This window comes from Gymnodraco acuticeps, unplaced genomic scaffold (genome assembly GCF_902827175.1).
Source record: "Gymnodraco acuticeps unplaced genomic scaffold, fGymAcu1.1, whole genome shotgun sequence".
Lineage (NCBI taxonomy): Eukaryota > Metazoa > Chordata > Actinopteri > Perciformes > Bathydraconidae > Gymnodraco > Gymnodraco acuticeps.
The window spans coordinates 2,243,878-2,267,476 of NW_022990583.1; the positions used below are offsets into that span (position 1 = coordinate 2,243,878).

At 39.7% G+C, this 23,599-nt stretch overlaps 1 protein-coding gene across 3 annotated transcripts in view; it reads left to right on the top strand.

The window, feature by feature from the left end:
- Positions 1 to 7,260: 7,260 nt before the first annotated feature.
- Positions 7,261 to 23,599, top strand: part of osbpl3b (oxysterol binding protein-like 3b) — a 52,988-nt gene continuing 36,649 nt past the window's right edge. For all 3 annotated transcript variants that reach the window (XM_034228329.1, XM_034228330.1, XM_034228331.1), the window contains exon 1: positions 7,261 to 7,410. In XM_034228329.1, the coding sequence (XP_034084220.1) occupies positions 7,284 to 7,410 (127 nt within the window). In that variant the 5' untranslated portion in view covers positions 7,261 to 7,283. The remainder of the gene's footprint in view (positions 7,411 to 23,599) is intronic.

The window sequence follows — 23,599 nt, forward strand, 5'->3', positions numbered from 1 at the left end:
AAACGGATCAATGAGCGATGTTACAGCTGTCTGTCAAGTCGAGAATGAGTGTCTCTGGAGGTGTCTGAGGAATACTATGCAGAGCTGTAGAAAAACACAACACTAACATATTCTCCTTAAAAACTGCAGGGCAGGCTGTTCACTCGCTCTCTTTATTCTTTACCACCAGAGACACTCTGTGCTAGGCTCCAATCACAACCAAGTACGAATTTGATGTTTCATTAAACCTTGCAGGGAAGGCACAGTATTTGTGTTGTGTGTAATAGCAGTGGTGTGCTCGTTTGAAAAAAAGAAAGCTTCACTCAACAAAGAAAAATATGCACATTATAAACAATGACATGTGTGATTTGTTTACAGGCTTGATTATGCATGCCCATGACCCTCAGGTGCAAACCAAGAATCAGACCTTGACACCAAAGACCACTTCACTGTAATAGTCAATGCTGGTGTCTTTTAACAGTGTGCGTCTTTCCATACCCTGATTTGAGTCGATAACATTGAACCAAACCTCAGCCATGCTGCTGATGAGAAAACCATCATAAAAATAGTGTTATGGTGTATATTTGTGAAGCACTGAAAATGAACTGTCAGCATAAAGACTGCACAGGCCCTGTATGAAAATCTAATTTTAACACAGTTTATATTGTACCTCTTTAACCAGTTTATGCTTACATGAGAAATTTTCTCAGATGAAGTTACGAAGAACAATTGTTACTCAGCAAACCTTATCGGGTTAAAACCACAACACTTGGCTGGGCGAGCGGTTTGTGAAGAGTTGCATTTTCAAGGGGGAGTTGGGGCCCAAAGCTAATATTTTGGGTTCATAGCAAGGTTTTTCTATTAGCTTTAACTATAAACCAGTAGGTTAAAAAAAAAAATTGTTAACATGAACGGTGAAAATAAACCAGTTTAAATCAATTTGTTCCTCTATAGATGAGTGTTTCATAGATTACTGTGTATAATAACTACAGATTAAGTTGGTCAGTTGGTGTGTACCTGTACGCATCAACCCACATGTGCACAATAAGTACATTTTATAGAGAAATCACTGCAGGCTGTGGCACATTTATAATGCAGCAGAAGGGAATGTAATCCGGAGAGATGTGGCTCCGCTGGGGCAGAGGAGGGTAATTGGTTACTGGACTTAGCTTAGGCTGCTTGATAGGACTTGGGTGTTTTGCTGATACTTTGGACAAGGTCTCCTGGGAATCCCAATTAAAATTAGAATGCAGAATATGGGTCTCGTAAAAGCCAACAAACAAAGCCAACCTTGCAACTTTTAAAGCAGTCTGTCATGTCCAAGGAGAGGCAGCTGCATTGATTATACTGTTAGTTCTGCCTGTGTGCTGATTGAAAACTGTTTTTTGGGTGCAGTTTTCAGGTTTCTGATGTTTTAAAGAATGGGGGCAGGTGTGTTGTCTTATTTTAAAGGCCCTATAAAATGTTTTGTTTTTTCACCTTTGCATTGAGTAATGTGTTACTATACTGTATAAACAAACTTTATATTGCTGAAATTCTTGATTTGCCAAAATATATTTCGGTATCTTTTTCTGTGCCTTTCTTTCTGGGATGCACCAATCAAGATCTAGCTACATTGCATTTAAAATAAGATTACTTAGTCGTTTTTCCCACTGTCTGACCATACTAACAGTGTTTGAGGATGAATTGTAATCTTCTGACGTACAAGGTTTTTAGGAACTCACTGTAACTTTTTTATCCAATAATGAGAACACCAATTTGCAATTTTGTTACTTTTCTGTCATTCTTTACATTCATCTAGAAAATGTGGTTTCTAGAGTAATAATAATACAGTCATGGCAGAGTAACAGCACCATGGACAGCGCTGTCTATCCATCCACTAAATCCTAGAAGAAGATGTTCCACAAAATGAGCACACATTGTCTAAATCAACATAAGAACAGGATGAACCAGAAATTATCTCTGAGATTGTTCCAGAGACTTTCTTGCAACAAGTTTTCTGGCTTTGTCTAGTGAATACAGTTTGAATGTATAACTTGTTCTATGTTGCATTATGGGATAAAGGCAACGAAATGCGACTCCTGTAACCAAACACCACACACCGCACACAGCTTGTATCCGGTGTCAGCCTGCCGGACCCAGCTTGATTTCCATTCCACACCATGCTTAGTTGTATGAGTTCACCTAACTCTGAATATGTAATATTATCAGATCCACACTTGATGAATGAATGATGGGCGTCCTGAGCAGTGATTGCCAATTAGATATGAAAATATTGACATAAGCACATCATGACACCAAGTCAAGTCAACTGCTCCACGGGAACTAAACATATTTTCAAGGGGTTACAGCTTTTATTTAACATACAAAATGTGTCGTATTTCAGTCTTTGGTCTTCCAAAAGCTATTTAACCTACTGCTCACACAGGATGTGATATGAGCTGGATTAGGCGTCACTCACTGCAACCCCATTGTTTATTGTAACACCATCACTTCCGCTGTCCCAGGAATCCAACCCCACCTTGCTGGTCACAAGTGAAGACGAGGGAGTCCTGTCCTGTCAAAGAAAGCGGCAACGCTTTTTACTTTAATCCATTTGGACCAGCACGAGTCCTTCCCATAACTGTACCAGGAGGATACTTTTTCCATGCTTCAACTATTCACTAAAGAATGGAAATTAATATATGTCATTGATTTCATTTATACAACTGCTAAGGTAAGTGACCATGAGCCGATATGTACCCATCTGTTGAAACATACCATTCATTGTATGAGCCAGGTTGGTTGTGTTACATTAAGGGACACATTGTTGGAAACATCTAGTCTCCTTCTGATTGGTATTTTTATTTTAATCATCAGAAAAGGTTTAACATTCGTGATAAATTGCTCTGAATTAATACTATTGTTACAAAACAACAACAGGCAGGGTTTGACCACAGATGTGACTTAATTTTCAGTTTGTTTGCCATCATTTAATTCTCCCTAGTTACATGGTGCCTTCAGCCGCCTCTACTCTGAGTCAGAGCTCCAGCAGCCAGATGGAGCCCAAGTCCTCCCCAACTCATTTAAATGGCCGTCATGACTTTGGTAATGGAGGAGCTGCAGTAACAGAGTAAGTGTAAAAAATATTTTGCGTAGAAATGAAAATGTAATTCACCAAATGAAACCTATAGATTGTTTTTTTACCTTCACAGGCACTCAACCAGTCGACAACGTTATAACAATAATGGCAGAAATAAAAGTAAAGTTCGCCTCAATGACCAACTGTGAGTAGCCATGATTAATCATACATATAGTCATCAATCATATTATGAATTGTTTTTAAAACCACCAGACTCAGAGACAGTTGTATCCCACAGGCCATAGGGCTACTTAAAGAGGTTGCACTATTTTTATGGTTGTCGTTTTTTTTAAATGATAATTGCCTTGTTGAGAAAACTGTGACCCAAGTTTTTTATTCATTACATACTGTACTACACCGTAGGAGTGTATATGATATGACATGACAATAATCCTTTGAATATTGAATCTAAAATGATGTGATTGATTTTGTTTCTTTTCTCAGCATACCGAAACCAACAGATATAAATATGGCGTGAGTACTTTATGATTGATATCTTCTATCTATCTTGTCTTTTGTCTGCCTCACACTTTGATGCACTTCATCTTTATTTAATTGTCTTTTTCCCCTTACAGTGAGAAAATGATAAAGATAGCAATTTCCAAATCACATCCCTATTCATCCCACATCTCCAAGTTTGCAATGTTTCCATCCTATCGCTGTCCGGATGACCCCGAAACAGGAGTCAGAGCAGCTTCTCAACCTTTCCTCAACCCCCTCATGCCAAATAGTGCGCCTGGGGTCACTCTCCTGAGTAAAGCCATAGGTAGGAGGGCAACATGTTGTTGTAAAAAATATATAATCATTATTTTTATCTCTAAAATATCTTAATCCCAATGTGCAGGTAGTTCATATAGACATGAAATATTGGAGACACCCATAAAAACCACGAAGAAAGCTGTAATGTGGACCGGAGAACACGGCTTCTTAGATGTGAGTAATGAAATACTGTGTGGCTCCACATTATCATTGAGAATGTGCAATACATCAAATGACAATTGTTTTGTTACTTTTTTCTAAATGTACCCTCCTTTAGCATTCAAAGCCATTAAAGGGCGAGAACCAGGTTTTTTACCCCACTCCTCCAAAGACAGTGCTGCCCAACCCTAAACTTCGTACCTTGGATTTGTCTATATCAGAGCGGACAAGTAACATGCTGAATAATTTGGAGAGGACACACTGGGTCACCTCCTACCAAATGCACCACACAGGTAAAAAGGCCCAAATGTATGTTATTATGTTAGAAATATACAAATGTAATGAGATTGGGGTATGAGGATACATACATTTGTATGTGTTTTAAAAGTTTCTTAAAAGGTCCATATTGGTCCTCTTAGCTATGGTGGCAATAACACCGAGATAAGACTGTTGACTTTTGTTGTCCTCATATGACAATACATATTTTATAAAATATGTCATATGAGATTAAATATAATTCATCGTATGCCCATCCAAAAACAGTGAGACTACCATCCATTCATCCAAAAAACTAATTGGCAATACTCTTATCTTTCGTTATTCCCTCTCCTCCTACATTCTTTCTGTGCAGTCCCTTAGCAAGAACCTTAAAACACATTTTTAAGAACACTGAGTACAACTTGTTAAAATAAATTATGAAAGGAGTATGTACAAGCACTTTGTGAATCCAGAAAACATGCTTTTAACATCAATAATCAATCAGACTGTGCAAGTATTTTTTTTTTTTAAGGATCGGGGCCAGCAAATCCTCTAAAGATAGATGACTTCCAGGAGAAAATCTGTGACATTACCGGGATGAATTCACACAATGCACCTCTGGTAAATTCCTTAAGAACATTGCACCTTTTAACAGCTACATTAACACCATGCAACACTTAACGTATTTATTTCCCTACAGAGAGAAAGGTCCTTTCCTGTATTTGTTCCCTCCAAACCCAGAGGAGGATGTAGAAGACGAGAGGCGAGCACCTGCAGTACTGCTGCTGCTGAACGCACAAATCTATCCTCAGCTCCAAACCAAGGCACTGGCAGGCCACAAGAGATCACCGTTCGGTATAATGAGGCAACAGATCCAAACCAAAAGGGTCACAATCAGTCAAAGTACAGTTCTGGCTCCACAAAAGCATGGCGCGCTGAGCCATCCCAGGAGGTCTCACCCGAACAACAGAATGATGGCAAATTATGTCTATACGAGGGAGAGGAGAGAGAGGACTGCATGTCCAGGGAAGCTTCAGAGCAGGAGACGCTGCCCTACAGTTTATCGAAGTCCTGCATCCGGCCCAGACCTCCTGTCCTGCCTGGCTCTCGCCCAGTGGACAGAGCTCTCTGCCTCCTGGACCTTCAGAATTCATTCAGCAAGACCAAGGCCCATCACAACTTTAATAACTCTGTCACACGTGCTGCTGTGAACCTAAGGGACAATGTGCACACAGGAAAGAAACATGACTTCTATGGGATCAACTGCTACTACCTGCATGGATAACCTACTGCACATGGATTACTACATCCTGGAAGAAAACAATACAAATAATGTGAATCTTAAGCAAATTCATAAAATACAACCACTTCTTGATATTTAATGTTAGAGAGTTTAGCATTGAAATATTGTAAATCATGGTTGAATTGTTGAGTGCAATAAATTCAGAGATGTTTCAGTTTCAACATTACCTTACAGTTAAATATTCCCAGCAAAGTCGCTTTTGAGGCTAAAACTATTACGATGTTTTCATTTTCTCATAATATCTAAACTGATGGTGGGCACCATAATGTAGCTTGTGTAGATTCATATTTTTTTCTAAAACAGTTTATTGAACTCAGTAATTGCTCAGTGTTTTGTAATTATAGTAAACAGCAAATGTGCGAGGTATTGTTAATTAGCTCTTTGGTTCTAAGCATTTCATTTGCAATATTCATTAGAACTCACAATTTATTATGGAATAATTGTCTTGTATAAGGCACACAAAAGCCAACGCTACTTGTAAGGGTAAAATAAAAAGCAACAGCCTTCACAGCTCAACTCTTTGACTTCAGTCTGCCCAAACAGTTCATACAGAAGGAATATTCAGCAGCTGTCAATTAATAATGTTGCAAAGATGAATACTTTGCTTCTTACTGTAACCTTTCAAGTTTCTTACAGCTAGACTTGTATGAAAAAGACACAATGTCACACACCCATTACAGAGCATTGTGTTGGCTGTGTTATGGAATCCACCTCTGTGTATCGAAGGTGCTTCAATAACTTTCAAGCTTGCGAGTGTGAAAGGAATTTTTTTATTTTTTGCACGTAATCTGCTGCAGTCAGGCTGACTCTCAATGAAAGGGTTTTTTGTGGCAGAAAGTCCTTGAGCATGAGCCTGTATCCTCGTCTGATATAACAGCCTCTCATTCAGACTTTCAGCAAAGAGGATGATAATGGCTCTCTCAGAAAAATAGACCAGTGCAATTTTCTTCCTGAACATTATAGATCATTGTGTGTGATTGCTAACCCTTATAAGATTGGTGTTGTTATAATTGTTTTGTTTTGTAAATTGTTTTACTTGTGTGCAAATGCAACAAAGCATGCATTCACATATTAAAACATACACATACTTATTTTGGGGATTTACATTTTTTTGTTCATGTTTCATATATTTTCAAAACTGCTTAGTCACTCACTAGCATGTGCACAACTTGTAAATCTCAGAATTTGTTTGCAAAAGATGCTCTATTTGTTTTTCACGACTGAAAGGATGTGATTCAACCACATGTCCAGCAGGTGGCGGTATATCACCATTCTCAGACCGAAGTTCTGTCATTGATCATTCTGTTCTCATTCCGTTGGTCAGATAACGGTTATTTTGTAGTCAGTTTAACTATTTTAGTCAGTTAGTAGGAACATAAAAAGTAATTAATTCCACTCGTCCTCTACAAGTGGACAACGTAATGGAAAATAAAGATACATAAGCAAAAACTCAATAATCAGACCACCCATGACTTGCAAAGTCATCTGTCTGACCGCACTGTGTCCTTGCTTTTGGGGTCCTCCGCGATACGTCACGGAAAAAGATGCTGTCAATGACACAAGCCCCGCCCCTCCGAGGTGACGCCTGGCTTTGTCCTGTATTTTAATTGGAGTTGCCCTCGTTCAGTCACGCCCTCCCCATACAGCGGTGGAGAAACTGATGCTTTCAGAGCAGGGCAGGAGGAGGACGGTGCATGTGTGTGCATGTCAGCTGTCTGCTTGAGACATTGTTTGAGTATCTCTTTATCGGCTGTGCTCTCTCATTTGGGGTTAAACCAGATCCTTCCATTTATCCCTGTCCTCATCACCTGGAATTCACGTCTCTGTCAAGGTGAGTGCGTTTTTCCCTAAGTGAATCAGTTGTCTCTCAGGCTACTATATCGTTTTCGTGCCAGATTAATTAGTCAAGTGTTTTCAAAGTTTGTCAGTGCCTCTTTTCTTGCTCTCTGAGGAAGCATGTCTAACTTGAACCTTTCGCATCCGCTAAAGAGAGAGTAGTAAAAGGTCCCAGTGCTCCCTTGTAAAGCTTCAAATATATACTACAGTTACCACCACTTAAAACATTGGGTAAAAGTCTCCTGTTGGAGAAATAAACAGACGAATTTCCCTGTTATAATCATAACATGTGATTCATACAATAAACACCAATAGATAATGTTAGTCTCCATGGTAACTCTGAGCTCCCTTCCTCTTTTCTAAGAAAGTAAAAACAAGTTGTGGAGGATAATTGTAACTGTTTCCATATAAATCAATAGCATGCTGTAAATGCAGTCACAAGCCAAAAGTATACTAATGTGGCTGAGTGGATGATCTCCTGCTGAGTGGATGTAGGTGTGTGTGACTGTGAGAGCAGTTAGGATCCATTTTCAGATTTGATCAGGGCTCAGCATCTCATAGGCTACTCAACACAGAGTGTTTGGAGCAAAACAGTAATATGGCAAAATGGCAGACAGAAAATATGTATGCCAGTTATCAGTACTCTCCAAGATAATTACAACTCTGTGTAAATCCATCATAATAATAGTGATTTTCCTCTGTGCCAACACTTTTCAGTCAAGTGCCCCTAAAACTGGTGGAGTCAAAGCTGTTCTGTTTGGTGCTGTGGCTCCCTTACAGAGTGGCTATAATTTCAGGACTTACACAGGGTTATCTGAGCTCATGCGGGTGTTGTGTCAACAGTGCAACAGAGGAGGCTTTTCAAGGGCTGTATGTGTGTGTTTGTGTGTTTTGGTGTGTGAGGCTCAATAGGGGCCATTGAGAGTTTCTGTAAAAAAAATGAACATCACACTAAGTAAATGTATGCACATCCTGAGGTTTTTCTTTCGTAACACACCCCAATCAGTAATTGCAGTCAAACACATGGAGACAGGGAGGGAGGGGAATCAATAGAATTTGTGGAATGCAGCAGCAGGAAATGAAACATCTCTTTGTCTGTGCAAAACATATATTTGAATCAGCACTGGGGCATTGCATAAGGTCACCTCCACGGTTACTTCAGCTTTCCCCTGGTATATCTTTGAATAAATGTGCACAAGCTATAATTTAGTGACAAAAATACAGTAACCTGCTCCATGGTAGTTTTTCTAAAAAGAAACAATTTTACTTTTTAGAACAGCTGCTGAACAAGTGAATAATGCAGGTAGTGGGTAAACAGGACTGGGAGAACAGCTGTTGTTGTTAGCATCTTGTGCATCCTGCATGTGGCAGGTGTTGCCTCCCATTGCGTGGTCAGCAAGCATCCATAAATAATTCAAATTGGTTGATATGTGGTTTAAGGTAAAAATAAAAACTAAGAATATAGACCATGTCTGCAGGACTTGTTGTACTTGTTAATGACACAAACGGTTGGTCACAACTTTCACTTATTAACCCTCCTGTTGTCTTCGGGTCAAATCTGACCGATTTACTACTTTCATCAATCATAACTTTTTTGTTTTACATTCGATTGCATTAAGGCTTTATGATATCCTTCACAGTAGACATTTGAACATATAAAATTGCTGATCACCACTTTCATTGAATTGTGGATGATTTAGTCAACTTTGTAACACCCATGGTGACCGCCATAAAGAAAAGGAATTAGTAACCATCCGGATCAGATAAAACACACACACAAACACCCCCCCCTCACACACACACACACACACACACACACACACACACACACACACACACACACACACACACACACACACACACACACACACACACACACACACACACACACACACACACACACACACACATACTCACTCTAGATGTGTTCCCCCCTTATGTGCCCAATCCCCCCATGTGAATCACACCTGGCACTCACAAACACACACTCACACAGAACAATTTGACACATTTCCCGCTCTTATGTGCCCCTCCCCCCACATGGATCACACCTGGCACACACAATACATGTTCAGTGTCTATTCTTTGTATATTTACTGCAGTGTTTCATGTACACCCGTAGTCTGATACCATATTTACAGTTTGAAAGGGTGTTAAATGAAATTTGGTGATGATTAATGGTTTTTGTGTTGATGTAATAGCAGTTAAAACAGGACCTGTCAAATTTGACCGCGAACACCAATGTAAGGGGGGGGGGACGAAGACAATAGGAGGGTCAAGATCACCTGCTGTGACTGTCTTGTTATTACATAATTTCTGTCTGATCATTCAGACAGACTTGAAGTATCTCATTAGTGACATGTTTAATGCTAGGTAGGTGCTCTTGTTGAGATTCCTCAAGGCTGAAGAAAGCTGGAAGGCTGGTTCATAACAAAGCATCTGCCAGACATTAGCATGAAACTTTAACGAGGGCTTCACAAAATTATTGGTTATTCTCCTGGTTTGTAAGGCTGAATTATTCAACATTTACAAAAACGTACAGGATTGCAATTCCCCCCAGTTTTCAACAATACGATGTATTTTGAAATGTGCATGAAAAATTGCAAAAAATGTTGCGGTATTTTTTCCTATTGGATCATCCAACCAGTCAATCATGCAGTGAGTGATAGATGCGATTCAGTGAAGCTTTTCTGGGAGTCTTCGAGCATTTTTGGCATGCTAGAGGCCTGGCTCTTGGTGTGGCAATGTCAGTCTGTCAATCCAATTTATTATCAAGTGGATTTCATTTCACAATTTCCCAACTATTGGCTGGATGGCCAAAAACGTAACTTCTACCTCAACCCTTATTTGTTTTTTGTCTATTAGTGAATGTTGGCATGCCAACAGGCTGAACTAAGTTGGTGAATATAGCAAATAGCCTACAACCTGCCTCATATCAGCATGTTAATATTGTGATTGTGAGCATGTTAGCGTTCTCATTAAAGCAACATTTAGCTCAAAGCATCGCCGTGCCTGATTACAGTCTCAGAGCTGCTAGCCTGACTGTTGGTCTTGTTGGTAGCCTATACATTGACAGCTGCCATAAAACAACCAGCTTAGACCAGCTAAATTGACCAGCCTGACCAGCCAGTAGATTTTAGGCTGGAATGGTTGGCTGGTTTAGAGGGGTTTTGGACACTTTAGCTGGCCAGGATGGCTGGTTTAGCTGGTTCAGCTAAACCAGCCATCCTGGCCAGCTAAAAAAAACCAGGATAGACCAGAATAGTATGCTGGTATGCTGGGCTGGTCACCAGCATCCATCGATCACCAGTTTATGTTTAATAATAGTATTAAATATACCATGCTGCAAGCTTACCAGGATTCCAGGTGACCAGCATACATTGTTTAAATACCGGTATGATTATTTAAACCAGAGAACATAAATATATTACAAAGATTCATTGTGTCATGTATTCTGGTATCTACCAAAAGAAAGACATTGTATAGTGTTCATAACATTATTTTAATTAAATAAATAGCAATAAATAGCTAGTTAATATAATAAAATACACAGTAACAATACAATAATTATACAATTAACCTATACATCAAAATAAATATATTATCTAAAACAGGTGCATTTGATTTAAAATAAAAGTAATGAATAGAATTTAATATTTAAATGGTAACAAAAACAGTAACACTATGTATGATAAGAAAAAGGCAACAACATTTGGGCTGCTGTGGTTGCCAGAACTTGACCATTAAAGTATGGTAAAATACATTATAAATTACAGTTGGTTGGCATAGACGTTACAGTCAACAATTGCTTATGGTGAATTACAATGGCAAAAACAAATAGAGCTAGTGTACACGGTGCAGCTGTATTATCTAGGAAATAGAAGAATCGGATCAGGATTCGGTATTTGCAGACAATCAATATCAAATGAATCGGATAATTATTAGCATCAGCATTTTATCACCTTTGTCGACTTGCAGCCTAAATACAAAGATAACTCCACTCCTCTCCTAACACTGCTTACCTCTAATGAGCCTTGGTAGAACTAGTGTCCGAGTCATAGGGTCCAGAACTGACTGAAGACATGTGGAACAGAGCCATAGGGTCCAGAACTGACTGAAGACATGTGGAACAGAGTCATAGGGTCCAGAACTGACTGAAGACATGTGGAACAGAGTCAAAGGGTCCAGAACTGACTGAAGACATGTGGAACAGAGTCATATGGTCCAGAACTGACTGAAGACATGTGGAACAGAGTCATTGGGTCCAGAACTGACTGAAGACATGTGGAACAGAGTCATAGGGTCCAGAACTGACTGAAGACATGTGGAACAGAGTCATAGGGTCCAGAACTGACTGAAGACATGTGGAACAGAGTCATAGGGTCCAGAACTGACTGAAGACATGTGGAACAGAGTCATAGGGTCCAGAACTGACTGAAGACATGTGGAACAGAGTCATAGGGTCCAGAACTGACTGAAGACATGTGGAACAGAGTCATAGGGTCCAGAACTGACTGAAGACATGTGGAACAGAGTCATAGGGTCCAGGACTGACTGAAGACATGTGGAACAGTCAAAGGGTCCAGAACTGACTGAAGACATGTGGAACAGAGTCATAGGGTCCAGAACTGACTGAAGACATGTGGAACAGAGTCATAGGGTCCAGAACTGACTGAAGACATGTGGAACAGAGTCATAGGGTCCAGGACTGACTGAAGACATGTGGAACAGTCAAAGGGTCCAGAACTGACTGAAGACATGTGGAACAGAGTCATAGGGTCCAGAACTGACTGAAGACATGTGGAACAGAGTCATAGGGTCCAGAACTGACTGAAGACATGTGGAACAGAGTCATAGGGTCCAGAACTGACTGAAGACATGTGGAACAGAGTCATAGGGTCCAGAACTGACTGAAGACATGTGGAACAGAGTCATAGGGTCCAGAACTGACTGAAGACATGTGGAACAGAGTCATAGGGTCCAGAACTGACTGAAGACATGTGGAACAGAGTCGTAGGGTCCAGAACTGACTGAAGACATGTGGAACAGAGTCATAGGGTCCAGGACTGACTGAAGACATGTGGAACAGTCAAAGGGTCCAGAACTGACTGAAGACATGTGGAACAGAGTCATACGGTCCAGAACTGACTGAAGACATGTGGAACAGAGTCATAGGGTCCAGAACTGACTGAAGACATGTGGAACAGAGTCATAGGGTCCAGGACTGACTGAAGACATGTGGAACAGTCAAAGGGTCCAGAACTGACTGAAGACATGTGGAAGAGAGTCATAGGGTCCAGAACTGACTGAAGACATGTGGAACAGAGTCATAGGGTCCAGAACTGACTGAAGACATGTGGAACAGAGTCATAGGGTCCAGGACTGACTGAAGACATGTGGAACAGTCAAAGGGTCCAGAACTGACTGAAGACATGTGGAACAGAGTCATAGGGTCCAGAACTGACTGAAGACATGTGGAACAGAGTCATAGGGTCCAGAACTGACTGAAGACATGTGGAACAGAGTCATAGGGTCCAGAACTGACTGAAGACATGTGGAACAGAGTCCCATACAGGCATGGTTCCATGTACAGGAAACTGGAACTTTCATCTTTTCTGCCTGAAGATTCACAAGTTCTTGATCAGGTGTTTGATGTGGGCTGACATGATCCTTTCTGCAGTGATGAATAAAGAAAACAAAGAAAACATTTTTAATAATAGTAATGATGGTAGCAACAACAATATTAGTATAACTATTTATATAGCACCTACACAATTGCAAAGTGATTCTCACAACAAAAATAAAGAACAAAACAATATCAACAATAAAAAACAAATTACATTATTATAGGAATGTTAAGAGACAAAGAAATGATAAACATTCTGAGAGGCCGACTACAAAAGGTAGACTCAATGGCTCTTGATGACATCAATGAGCAGTCCCAATAGATGCTGTCCTATAAAAAGAAATAGAATAGGTCCAGATTTCTTCTATTTTGTGTTGGATGATTTGTTTTATTGATTGTTGATTGATGTTAAGATGTGTTTTACAATGATAACAAAAAGATTATTGTTATTGGAATCAAAAACATTGCAAATCATAGTTTTAATAAAATCACTAGCAATATAGGGTTTATTCAACAGCAGTAAAGCATTAAGTTGCTAAATTAATGTAATTTGTAATTAATACCAGAGCAGTGTGTACATAGGCCCCCACCATACGTCATCTCACATAATTCAGAGCTAATTGGCTGTAAGTAGTTTGTGTGCCACGAAAAGTGTGGTGTGTGAAGATCTGTGGGAAACGTACCTGTTAGATAAATGCACGTTTTGTTCAGCCGGATAATATCCACATGTCTACCCTACTTTTATAATGTTCGAATCATAAATCTATCGATTAGATTTATGATAGACTTTTGAAACTACAAGAAGATAAGGAGGACTTTTACAAAAAAGTAAGATATTTTTGTCCAGAAGGATAGGCAAATGGACTTCATCTTCAAGTCAAGGTAAGACCACCATTTTATTGAAAATGGAATCTTACTAAGAGAGAACAATTCAATATTTAAATGATAAAATTACATTTTTTGGGTATCCTTTTATTGAACTGTCTGTTTAAAATTAATCGAAGCATCAGACTAAAAAAGCTTGTGAAAATAATATTATATTTTGATTTAGGTCAAAATATAATATTTGTAAACCTGAAGAGTCAGTGCCAGTGCCTCACCAGCCATGAACCTCACTGCACGTCACTGCAGAAGCTTATATATAGACATCTAAGTTTTTTGTGCCCTACCACTTTTGTACATATACAAACGCCACTGTCCATATGTTTCTGTTTTGGTGGTCGTGCCACAACCGTGCATGTATTCACAAGTCATAGGTGCGCTAGAAAATAGAACTACACCCCTGCAATGTGTGTGAAAACAAGAGATTTTACAGCATGTTTTGAAATTGAAGTTGCGTTGGTGTTTGTGTGTTGGTTGTTGACGGCAGTGTGTGCCCCCCCGTGGTAAATGATTGTCCCCCCATTCGATTTGTTCTAGAGCCGACCCTGCCTCCAGAAGGACTTTTAGTGCGTTTCCCAGTAGAGAGAGCTGTCAGAGCGGTTCCTCTCAGAAGAGCAGCTGCTGGGCGGAGTCACAGAAACTAGGGGTGTAACGGTACACGTACCGAAATTATTCGGTACGGGCCCTTCGGTTCGGTACACGTGTGTACCGAAGTGTACCGAACGAATATAACGTTAAACGTAAAAAAATTGAGAACGTGAACAACTTCTTGGAAGTAATCTCAGGTGCTGCGTCGCAGCATTCAGAGTAATTTGCTCACATTGGGTTCAACGCGTCATAGAGCGAGCAAGTCATTTCATTGGACGAGAGGCATACTATGAGAGCTGGTCAGAGGGATGCGTTCAATTTAGTCAGTAATTTGAGGAACTGTCGAAAATTAATGGCGAACGCAGATAAAGTTGAGCTCGAAAATCCTCCAGCATCATTGAAGTCTCCGGTTTGGGAACATTTTGGTTTCGCAGTTACGTTCAAGGATGACGGACAAAGACAGGTGGACCGAACCAAAGCTGTTTGTCGGCATTGTTCAACTAAAATTGGTTACGTGGCTGGCAATACATCAAACTTGCACACTCTTGAAAAGGCATCACCCGAACGTGAATATCACCGGTACCAAAAGAAAAATGACTGAAGTGCAAACCCAACTCCCGCTAGCATTTAAGCCTCCACCAATCTCAAAAAGTTCAGACCGAGCCAAAGCTATTACAAATGCCAAATATCCTTATGTTGCCATGTTAGCAAAGCGCTACCTGGCTGTTTCTGCTACCTCTGTCCCTAGAGAGGGTGTTCTCCACAGCAGGAGACATTGTTAGTGCCAGCAGATCTGCCCTTTCGGCAAGCAATAGGCGCATTCACACCGCGGTACTTTTCCCACAAAGGTTCATGCGATCTTAGTTCATGAGAACTCTTTTATCGCGTTCACACCAAAAAGAGCCGGTACTAAAATTAGTTCATGAGAACCTTTTTACCCCCTCGAAAGTCCCTGCTAGAGAGCAGGGACTTTCGAGCGGCTCTTTTGTGAGAAAAGAGCTATATTTCTGATTGGCTGGGCGGATTACAAACCACGCTCCGTAAAACTCCCAAAAAGTTTTGTGAAGCCGCCATTTTATTATCCTCGCATTAGCATTATTAGCATTAGCCCAGCGCAGAAACGCAAAGAGACTGGTGGAGATTAGGAGGTGTCGGCGTTCTGGCGATTTACTCGGAAGGCTTCAGTAGAAGCTGCTGGGACTCCGGGGACTTCCGGCCGGGGACTTTGGGAGGCAGTATACGCCGTGAACTGGTTTGCGGCCTGCCAGTAAACCCAAAGCAGAAGAAGAAGAAGTGACGTCAGCGGCTTAATTTGCCTAATCCACCCCCAGGGATTTATTCCGGTGTGAACGCGATCTGTATTTAGTTTATGAGAACTAAAGAGTTCTCATGAACTAAGTTCTCATGAACCTTTGTGGTAAAAGTACTGCGGTGTGAATGCGCCTAAGGTGGACAAGTTCATCTTTCTTTAAAAAAAACATGAAAATACAATGACAAGCAAATCATAATGTCAAACTGGCTCCTTAGGTGCTAGTACAGTACAGTTCAAATACAGATTATTTCAGTTAATTGAAATGCTGCACCTTAATGTTTATTTTATTATATTTTGTATTTATTTGAGTGAATACATTATCCACAGTTTAATAATAATAAAAAAAATATATATATATATGTTTTGTTTTGTGAAAAAAAATTCTGCTGTACCGAAAACGTACCGAACCGAACCGTGACCAAAAAACCGAGGTACGTACCGAACCGAAATGTTTGTGAATCGTTACACCCCTAACAGAAACGCTCAACTGATCTTCTCTAGTGATGGGAATTATGGCTCTTTGAAGGGAGCCGGATCTTATGGCTCCGTTCCTTTGTGAGAGCCGTTCAAAAGAGCTGTTCAAAAGAACCGTTTTTTTTTTTGAAGGGGGCGGGGTTACGAGGTTTATCTGCGAAATATACCTTTTATAAGTCAATCAAATGTAGCCCTGTTTTGACTAATGATTTATATGTGTACACCTATATCACTTAAATGATTCAATACATCCTTTGTACTGAAGTATTCAAAAGTAAAAATTACATTTTTAATATAAATGATTTGCTGTGGCCGATAGTTTTCATTGCATTTACAGGCCCTTGTAACTCTCTGATTGTAGAACCACGCTAAACAAAAAAGCAAATAGCAACACCTATACAAACTGACAACAAATCTTTGCTGAGCCTAAAAATAATCATAAATAAATAACATAATGAAAATAAATATAGGCTATTGCAATGCTCAAAACAGCAGCATCCAACAGTCTCTAATCCTCCCGTCGTTCACTTAAAAGAGCCGACTCTTTGAGCCGACTCATTCGCGACTAACACATCACTAATCTTCTCTCCCTGACTGTTAGCGCCAGTCAAAACCATGTTTTATACCGCTTTGTTTCAACCACTGCCATCTCGTCGTTCCCCCGTGTCCCGCCCTCTCTGTCTGTCTGTGTCTGTTTCAGTTTCGCCAGCAAGACTGCTGGTAGACCGGCATAAATACCAGCTTCACCAGCATAGACTAACCAACCTAACACCAGCTAAAACCAGCAACCATCTCAAGCTGGTCTATGCTGGTTTTTTCAGCAGGGGTCATCTTCATAAATAAAAATAAACCCTAAAACATACAAAAACAGCTTTTCAGTACAGATTTTTTTATACGGTTGTGGCAGTTTATCTTAGCAGAGATAAAGTCCTGCTGTAGGCTCATCCCTTCTCCAGTTCAGAGAACCACAAAGTAAATCTCTCAAGACGTGGTAACTCCTCTCAGTCGCACAGTTTATCTCTTTCTGTCCATAAATGGAAAGTTATTGAAGACAATGCCAAGTCTAAATATATCCTGACTTGAAGGACTTGGCAGTGCAGATGTTCTTTCAAGTTAGGCCTATTTTTTCTTAGGATCAAGGATCAGCATACAAACACCTCAATGTCATCAACCTCTATTCTGGGTCAACACCTCTGAATTCATATCAGACCAAATGTAGAGATGCTATGCTGTGGGAAAGCAACTGCTGGATGTGGTGGTCACACATGTGACACATCGAGATGAGCACTTCACATTTACGTTTTTCCCCACTCTTTTGTCAGTGAGTGTCGAGCTAAGCTGTGACTATTCTCTGCGTCCTAATGAGCTGGTGCTGAGTTGTGAGGCTGACAGGCTCCCCCACACTATGAATGTAACAAAGGAGAGGACCTTTACCACACTGGGGGTTATACAAGAGATAGAAAATAGAGACAGGGAGGACGGGGGCTATGTGAGGCGAGGGAGCACGTTGAGGATGTGGTTGATTAACAGGATGCGTTTGTGTGATACAAAGACATGAATGAAAATATGTCTTATGCTGCAGGAAGATATCAAGGAGGGACTTTATCCGCTCTACAGATATTGCAACTGTAAATCTTCAAGCACTTTCTCTTGAGGTAATGAGAAGGCTTCAAACTTCATTTCACCTCTATAAAGATATAAGATTGCAGATATGGGAAAATTAATATGGACGCTTAATGCTCAGCGGTCTCAGCGTTGATTTTGAAGTGGCTCCTTCATGGCCTGGGCAACCTATCACCACTACGCTTTAAGCAGAGCAGAGTCATGCGTTGCCATCTGTGTGTCTCCTTCAGAGAGGGTGTGGTCTGGCAAACATTGCCCTGCATGGTTTAGATATGTACCAATGAATACAAATGTCATGTTGGGAGGGAAGAGGCCATTTTTGTTTGTGTTATTTCTCTGGGCTTAAATGCACATGTTGACCTGCTTTATTGCTAAATTAATATTTGTTTTAAGAATGAAACACTTCTTGGCTATATGGTTCTCTCTGCAGAATTAATTTGCCATGCAGTTACACTGTTCACGTGTTTTCGGAGAAGGATACAGGGCAGGAGTAATGGTTAGAGACAGCCATTTATAACTGTGCCTAAAATACACTTTCACTTTCAGGACTTTTTCATTTGTAAATGCCCATATTTTACTCCCCATGTTATCTCTTCTCAAAGCAGTTAATTGTGTTTTCTTATACTATTGCAGCCTGTTAAAAGGGCCTTATTTGAAACACACATCAGCTTTAAAGACAAAGCAATGCATTCAGTTTAGATTTGCCATATTGAGTCCCAAATCAGAGACCAGCTGCTTTTATTGATAATGTAATCATGATTTCATGAGGTTTACATCTAAAAAGCACGAAACACTGATGGGGTGCTCAATCATTTGCTCTCGAGTAAATGATATTGACATTTACTTGTTCATTCAGTGGAGTCGACTCTGCATACTAATTATTTGTCAGGTGCTCTAACAATAATTGATCATCCAATTTAATGTTTGAGTTTGACACTCGTTACTGGCTTTCTTGTAAACAGAAAAATAAGAAGTTTAATAACACTTTCATTAATATTGATTAATATTGAGCTAAACCCAGAGGATTTTTAGCATAGCTTAGCCTAACAAGTCAAAACTGTGGGAAACAACTTGCCTGGCTCGGGTCAAAGGTATCAAAATGCACCTACCATCCTCTTTAATGCTTGCTAATTAACAATGCATATCTTGAGTGTTTAATCCAAATAATAACCCAGCTGTAGATAGCTATTTCCTCCTATGACCTCATTCAAAATAAGCTAATCACTTTCTGGATTTAGTTTCATGTAACAGACCAATATGAGTAATTACAATCTTCTCCGTCAAACTATCACTTTTAAAATTACATTGCATCTTCTGCATTTTATTAACATGCTTTTTCCCTTAGAAATTATAAATTCCCCTAAGGGGCTTTATAATCTGTACAGCAACCCCCTCTGCCCTTAGACCTTTGCAATGAGAAAGGCAAACACATCAGGGTTTCTTTTCCCTTTCCAAAAAATAGTTTTTTTGCATTTCACATAATGAAATTACAACTAAGTGGCATTATCCCAGCAGGGTAATGCTGATATGTAATAACATTACTCATATTAAAGTGGTAACTTTTAGACACAGCAAATTGGATCTCAGTGTGCCCCATTTGGTGGGAAGCAGCTATCAGTAAATTACTTCCAAAGTAACTAGGAAGAATAATCTGTGTTCTCATGGTGACAACAAGCCTCTGATAAGAGTATCCTGCAGAAAAAATGAAATAAATTCAAATTAAGCAAGGTGTTCTGATTTGGGTTGATCCATGTGGATGGATGTCGTCATTAGAGGAACGGTAAATTAATCTCCTGACCAGAGTTCCCAGAGTTTGCTTTGTTGTTAAAGAGCTTTGTATTGAGAGGAATGGTCTGTCAGAGCATGGCCGGTGGACGGTAGAGATAAGGTGGTTACCACAACACCATACGAGGTGTTTGGTGAATGCAGAGGCAATTTGTTTTGTCGGGTTTATGCAGATTGATTGAGAGTGGAAAGACCAAGAAGAAGCTTGCAGCGTTTTTTGCTTTGGGAGCATTTTTAAATCAACATTGATTTTCTTCTATTTGGATAATTCTGTTTTATCAAACCAGCCATCACACACCACAGGAAATCAAATCAGATTTAGTTCGAGCTGAAAAGCCATTTCTTTAATCTAATGAAATCTAAGGCGATTTATTTTAGTTAAAGTCTTTCCTGTAGCTGTGTTTGTTTTATCCAAAAACATTTTATAAACATAAGCGTCATAAACATCTGCTTTTCTTGGCCTTGAATTGAAATATAATTTCACTCTCACTGCCTATGACATTTTATATAAAACATTATCTTCAACGTCATGTATTCAAGTCAGCCAAAAATGTCTTAGGCTTAATAAATGTGAATAATCTGTCTGTTATACCATGGATACTTCTGAGCAGTGCAAGTTTGTTTAAGAGTCTGTTTCAACCCAATGTCTTTGAATTACTGTGGTGCATTAGTGTGTCCTGTCATACTTGCAAACATGACTCTATTTCCTAAGACAGCTGCACCGTGGGGTCTCAACCATGAGATGTTTATTCTGGTGACTCAAATCCTAATGATGCCTGAAAGCCTGTTAGACTTGTCAGCTCTTTGGCAGACTCTGGAGACAGTAGATGGGCAGAAAAACATCTGCAGCAGGAACTTCAGAATGTAATGGAGCTCTCAGTATCGTCAATGTAGTTAGTGCAGCTTAAAAGGACATTAAGCCATCTCTAACTGCAACTGAGATCTACAGCTGACTAAGGATAAGGAGAGCTATGAGCTTTTAAAGGCAGAAATCCCCACTAGTGACGTGTGTTTAAAAGCTTCTGCACCTGCAGACATTTGTAGACATTTTGTCCAACTGGACATTGTGAATTAACTCTTTATGTATTGAAATTAAAATATATATTGTGTTAAATGCCTGCTGTTGAGCATCCTAGATGGTTACGTAACTGGTGAGTAAACTCTGAGACCTTTGTTGCAATTAGAGCTAAAATGTGTTGATTAACAGAAAATACATTGGCAACTATTTATTTCAATAGTTTTGCAATTTTGCAGTCAGTTTCATCTTCTCCATTTTGATCATTTTCAGTACTGCCTTTTATCTGTCATGATGAAATAGCGTTTTATAGTATTAGACTGAATCATAAAAGGACATTGATTTGATGAAAAGTAGTTTTTACGTTTTTGCAACAAATTATAGAAAGAACGATAATTACCGATTGCAGCCCAAGTTACATGTCCTACCCACTTTTCCTACCCTCCTTTCCTGTCTGTTCTATACTCTTTGCTTTTCGAAAAACCCAATGTAAACATATAGTTCAGTGGGCTAGCATGTGAATATATGTTAAAAAGCACTAAACACAAAATACAGTTTGGTGCTGTAGTAGATGTCAAGATTCAAGATTCAGATTCAAGGCTTTATTGTCATGTGCACAGTAGCTATAGTGTAGATATGGCAATGAAAAGTCCCAGGCTATTCCAACAATGCATCATAATATGTATAGGACATAAAACAAATAAAACCAATACAAATAGTGCACGGAATAACAGAAAATAAATAAGATAGTGCAAGAGAATGTTGTAAGATGTGCAAGTAAATACAAATAAAATAGAAATAGTGCAAGAATGTCATTAGTCTTAAAGTTATTTAATCAATAACCAAAGTATTGGAAAATTCAAACTGTTTCCCAAGAACCATCAGTGATCATTCATCCTGAAATAGATGTTTGTTTCGAATTGTATAGTTGTTCAGACTCCATTAACTGTCAATGTCCTCCCCAGAGCCTTAAAAAATGTTTGCTGTGATACTTTGACACTGTTTCCCAAGAGAAGTTGAAACTGTTTGGGTTCAGTCCCCTTACTGCAGATGGATTTTCTCAAATAAGATGTGCTAAGTGAGAAAGCAGGACAGCCAGTATGAGTAAGCCTCCTATAGTTTCACATCTGTTAGCGGGTGTCACGCTGGTTTCTTATTCTAGAGCAGTTGCGGGGCTCACCCGTCGACACTTTACTGGAACATTCAAGAGATGCCTGTCACCTCTCCACATTACTAACTTACAGTGGCGACTGGTCATTAGGGGCAGGTGGGGCACAGCCCCACCTAGTGTCAGCAGAAAGTATTAAAAGTAATGATTAAAAAAAAATGCAAAAAAAAAATTAAAAAATATATAAAATATATTTTAAGATCATGTTTATTCATCTGATTCGTCTGTACATTGCTGTTTTAGTCTGTGTTCTTCTAATTAGTGTCTACAGTGTGTGCCTATTGAGCTGTTTAGAGCCATGTAGGACAAAACCCGATCATGCCCCTCCCTCTCCCTGTTTAAGTCAATGGTGACTGTAAAAACTACACTGCGCATGCTCAGAGTATTGTCCTATTTAATGTGTGTGGCAAAAAAACAATGACCATAGGGGCATAGTGCTGCCATCCCCACCATACGTCATCTCACATCATTCAGAGCTGATTGGCTGTAAGTACGTGTGCCGCGAAAAGTGTGGTGTGTGAAGAGGAGGAGAGAGAGCTGCAGTGAGGCGTCCTAAAACCCGGAAATAAACTGCGCATGGCTTCCCTCCACAAAAAAGCAATGAGATTTCTCCATAGGATTTTAGAAAATAGCTCAAAATAAGATCTGTGGGAAACAAACCTGTTAGATAAATGCACGTTTTGTTCAGCCGGATAATATCCACATGTCTACCCTACTTTTCTCATTTTCGAATCATAAATCTATTGATTAGATCAGATTTATGATAGACTTTTGAAACTACAAGAACATAAGGAGGACTTTTACAAAAAAGTAATAGAGATTTTTGTCCAGAAGGATAGGCAAATGGACTTCATCTTCATGTCAAGGTAAGACTGCAATTGTATTGAAAATGGGATCTTACTAAGAGAGAACAATTCAATATTTAAATGATACAATTACATTTTTTGGGTATCCTTTTGTTGAACTGTCTGTTTAAAATTAATTGAAGCATCAGACAAAAAAAGCTTTTGAAAATAATATTATATTTTGATTTAGGTCAAAATATAATATTTGTAAACCTGAAGAGTCAGAGCCAGTGCCTCACCAGCCATGAACCTCAGAAGCTTATATATAGACATCTAAGTTTTGTGTGCCCCACCACTTTTGTACATATACAAACGCCACTGCTAACTTAAAGGTGACATGTCATGCTTTTCCGGTTATTACCCGTCCCCTTGTGTGTTATGAAGGTTTTTATGCATGTAAACGGTGTGCAGAGTCAAAACCCTCAAAGTACACCATGTAGGGAGTAAAACTCTAAAACAGAAAATACCTACGCCTCGTTGGAGATACGTCACTGTCCATTTGATTCTTCCGGGGACATCATGGTGTCATGTCGTCCCCCACGGAGCCGTTACGTTAAGCCCCCGCTGATTGGTCCAAATTGACCAATCCACGGACTTCCTCACACACTCAGTGCATGCAGCTCTGCTGATCTCTCCTCCCTGGCTGCAGGCTGATAACAGACAGTTGGGATCGCGGCGAAATTCTCTCTGCAGACCCATTCTCACAGCGTTTATCAACCCTTTTCTTACTCAATATCAAGCCACACTTATTGTTTTTACTTCGGCTGTGACTTTGTGTGTGCTCAGGGTGAGTTTGGCTGTGTTTCGCTGTGTATCGCTAAACAAGGAAATCACACCTCCACGGAGCTCAGCGCGATTCACAACGT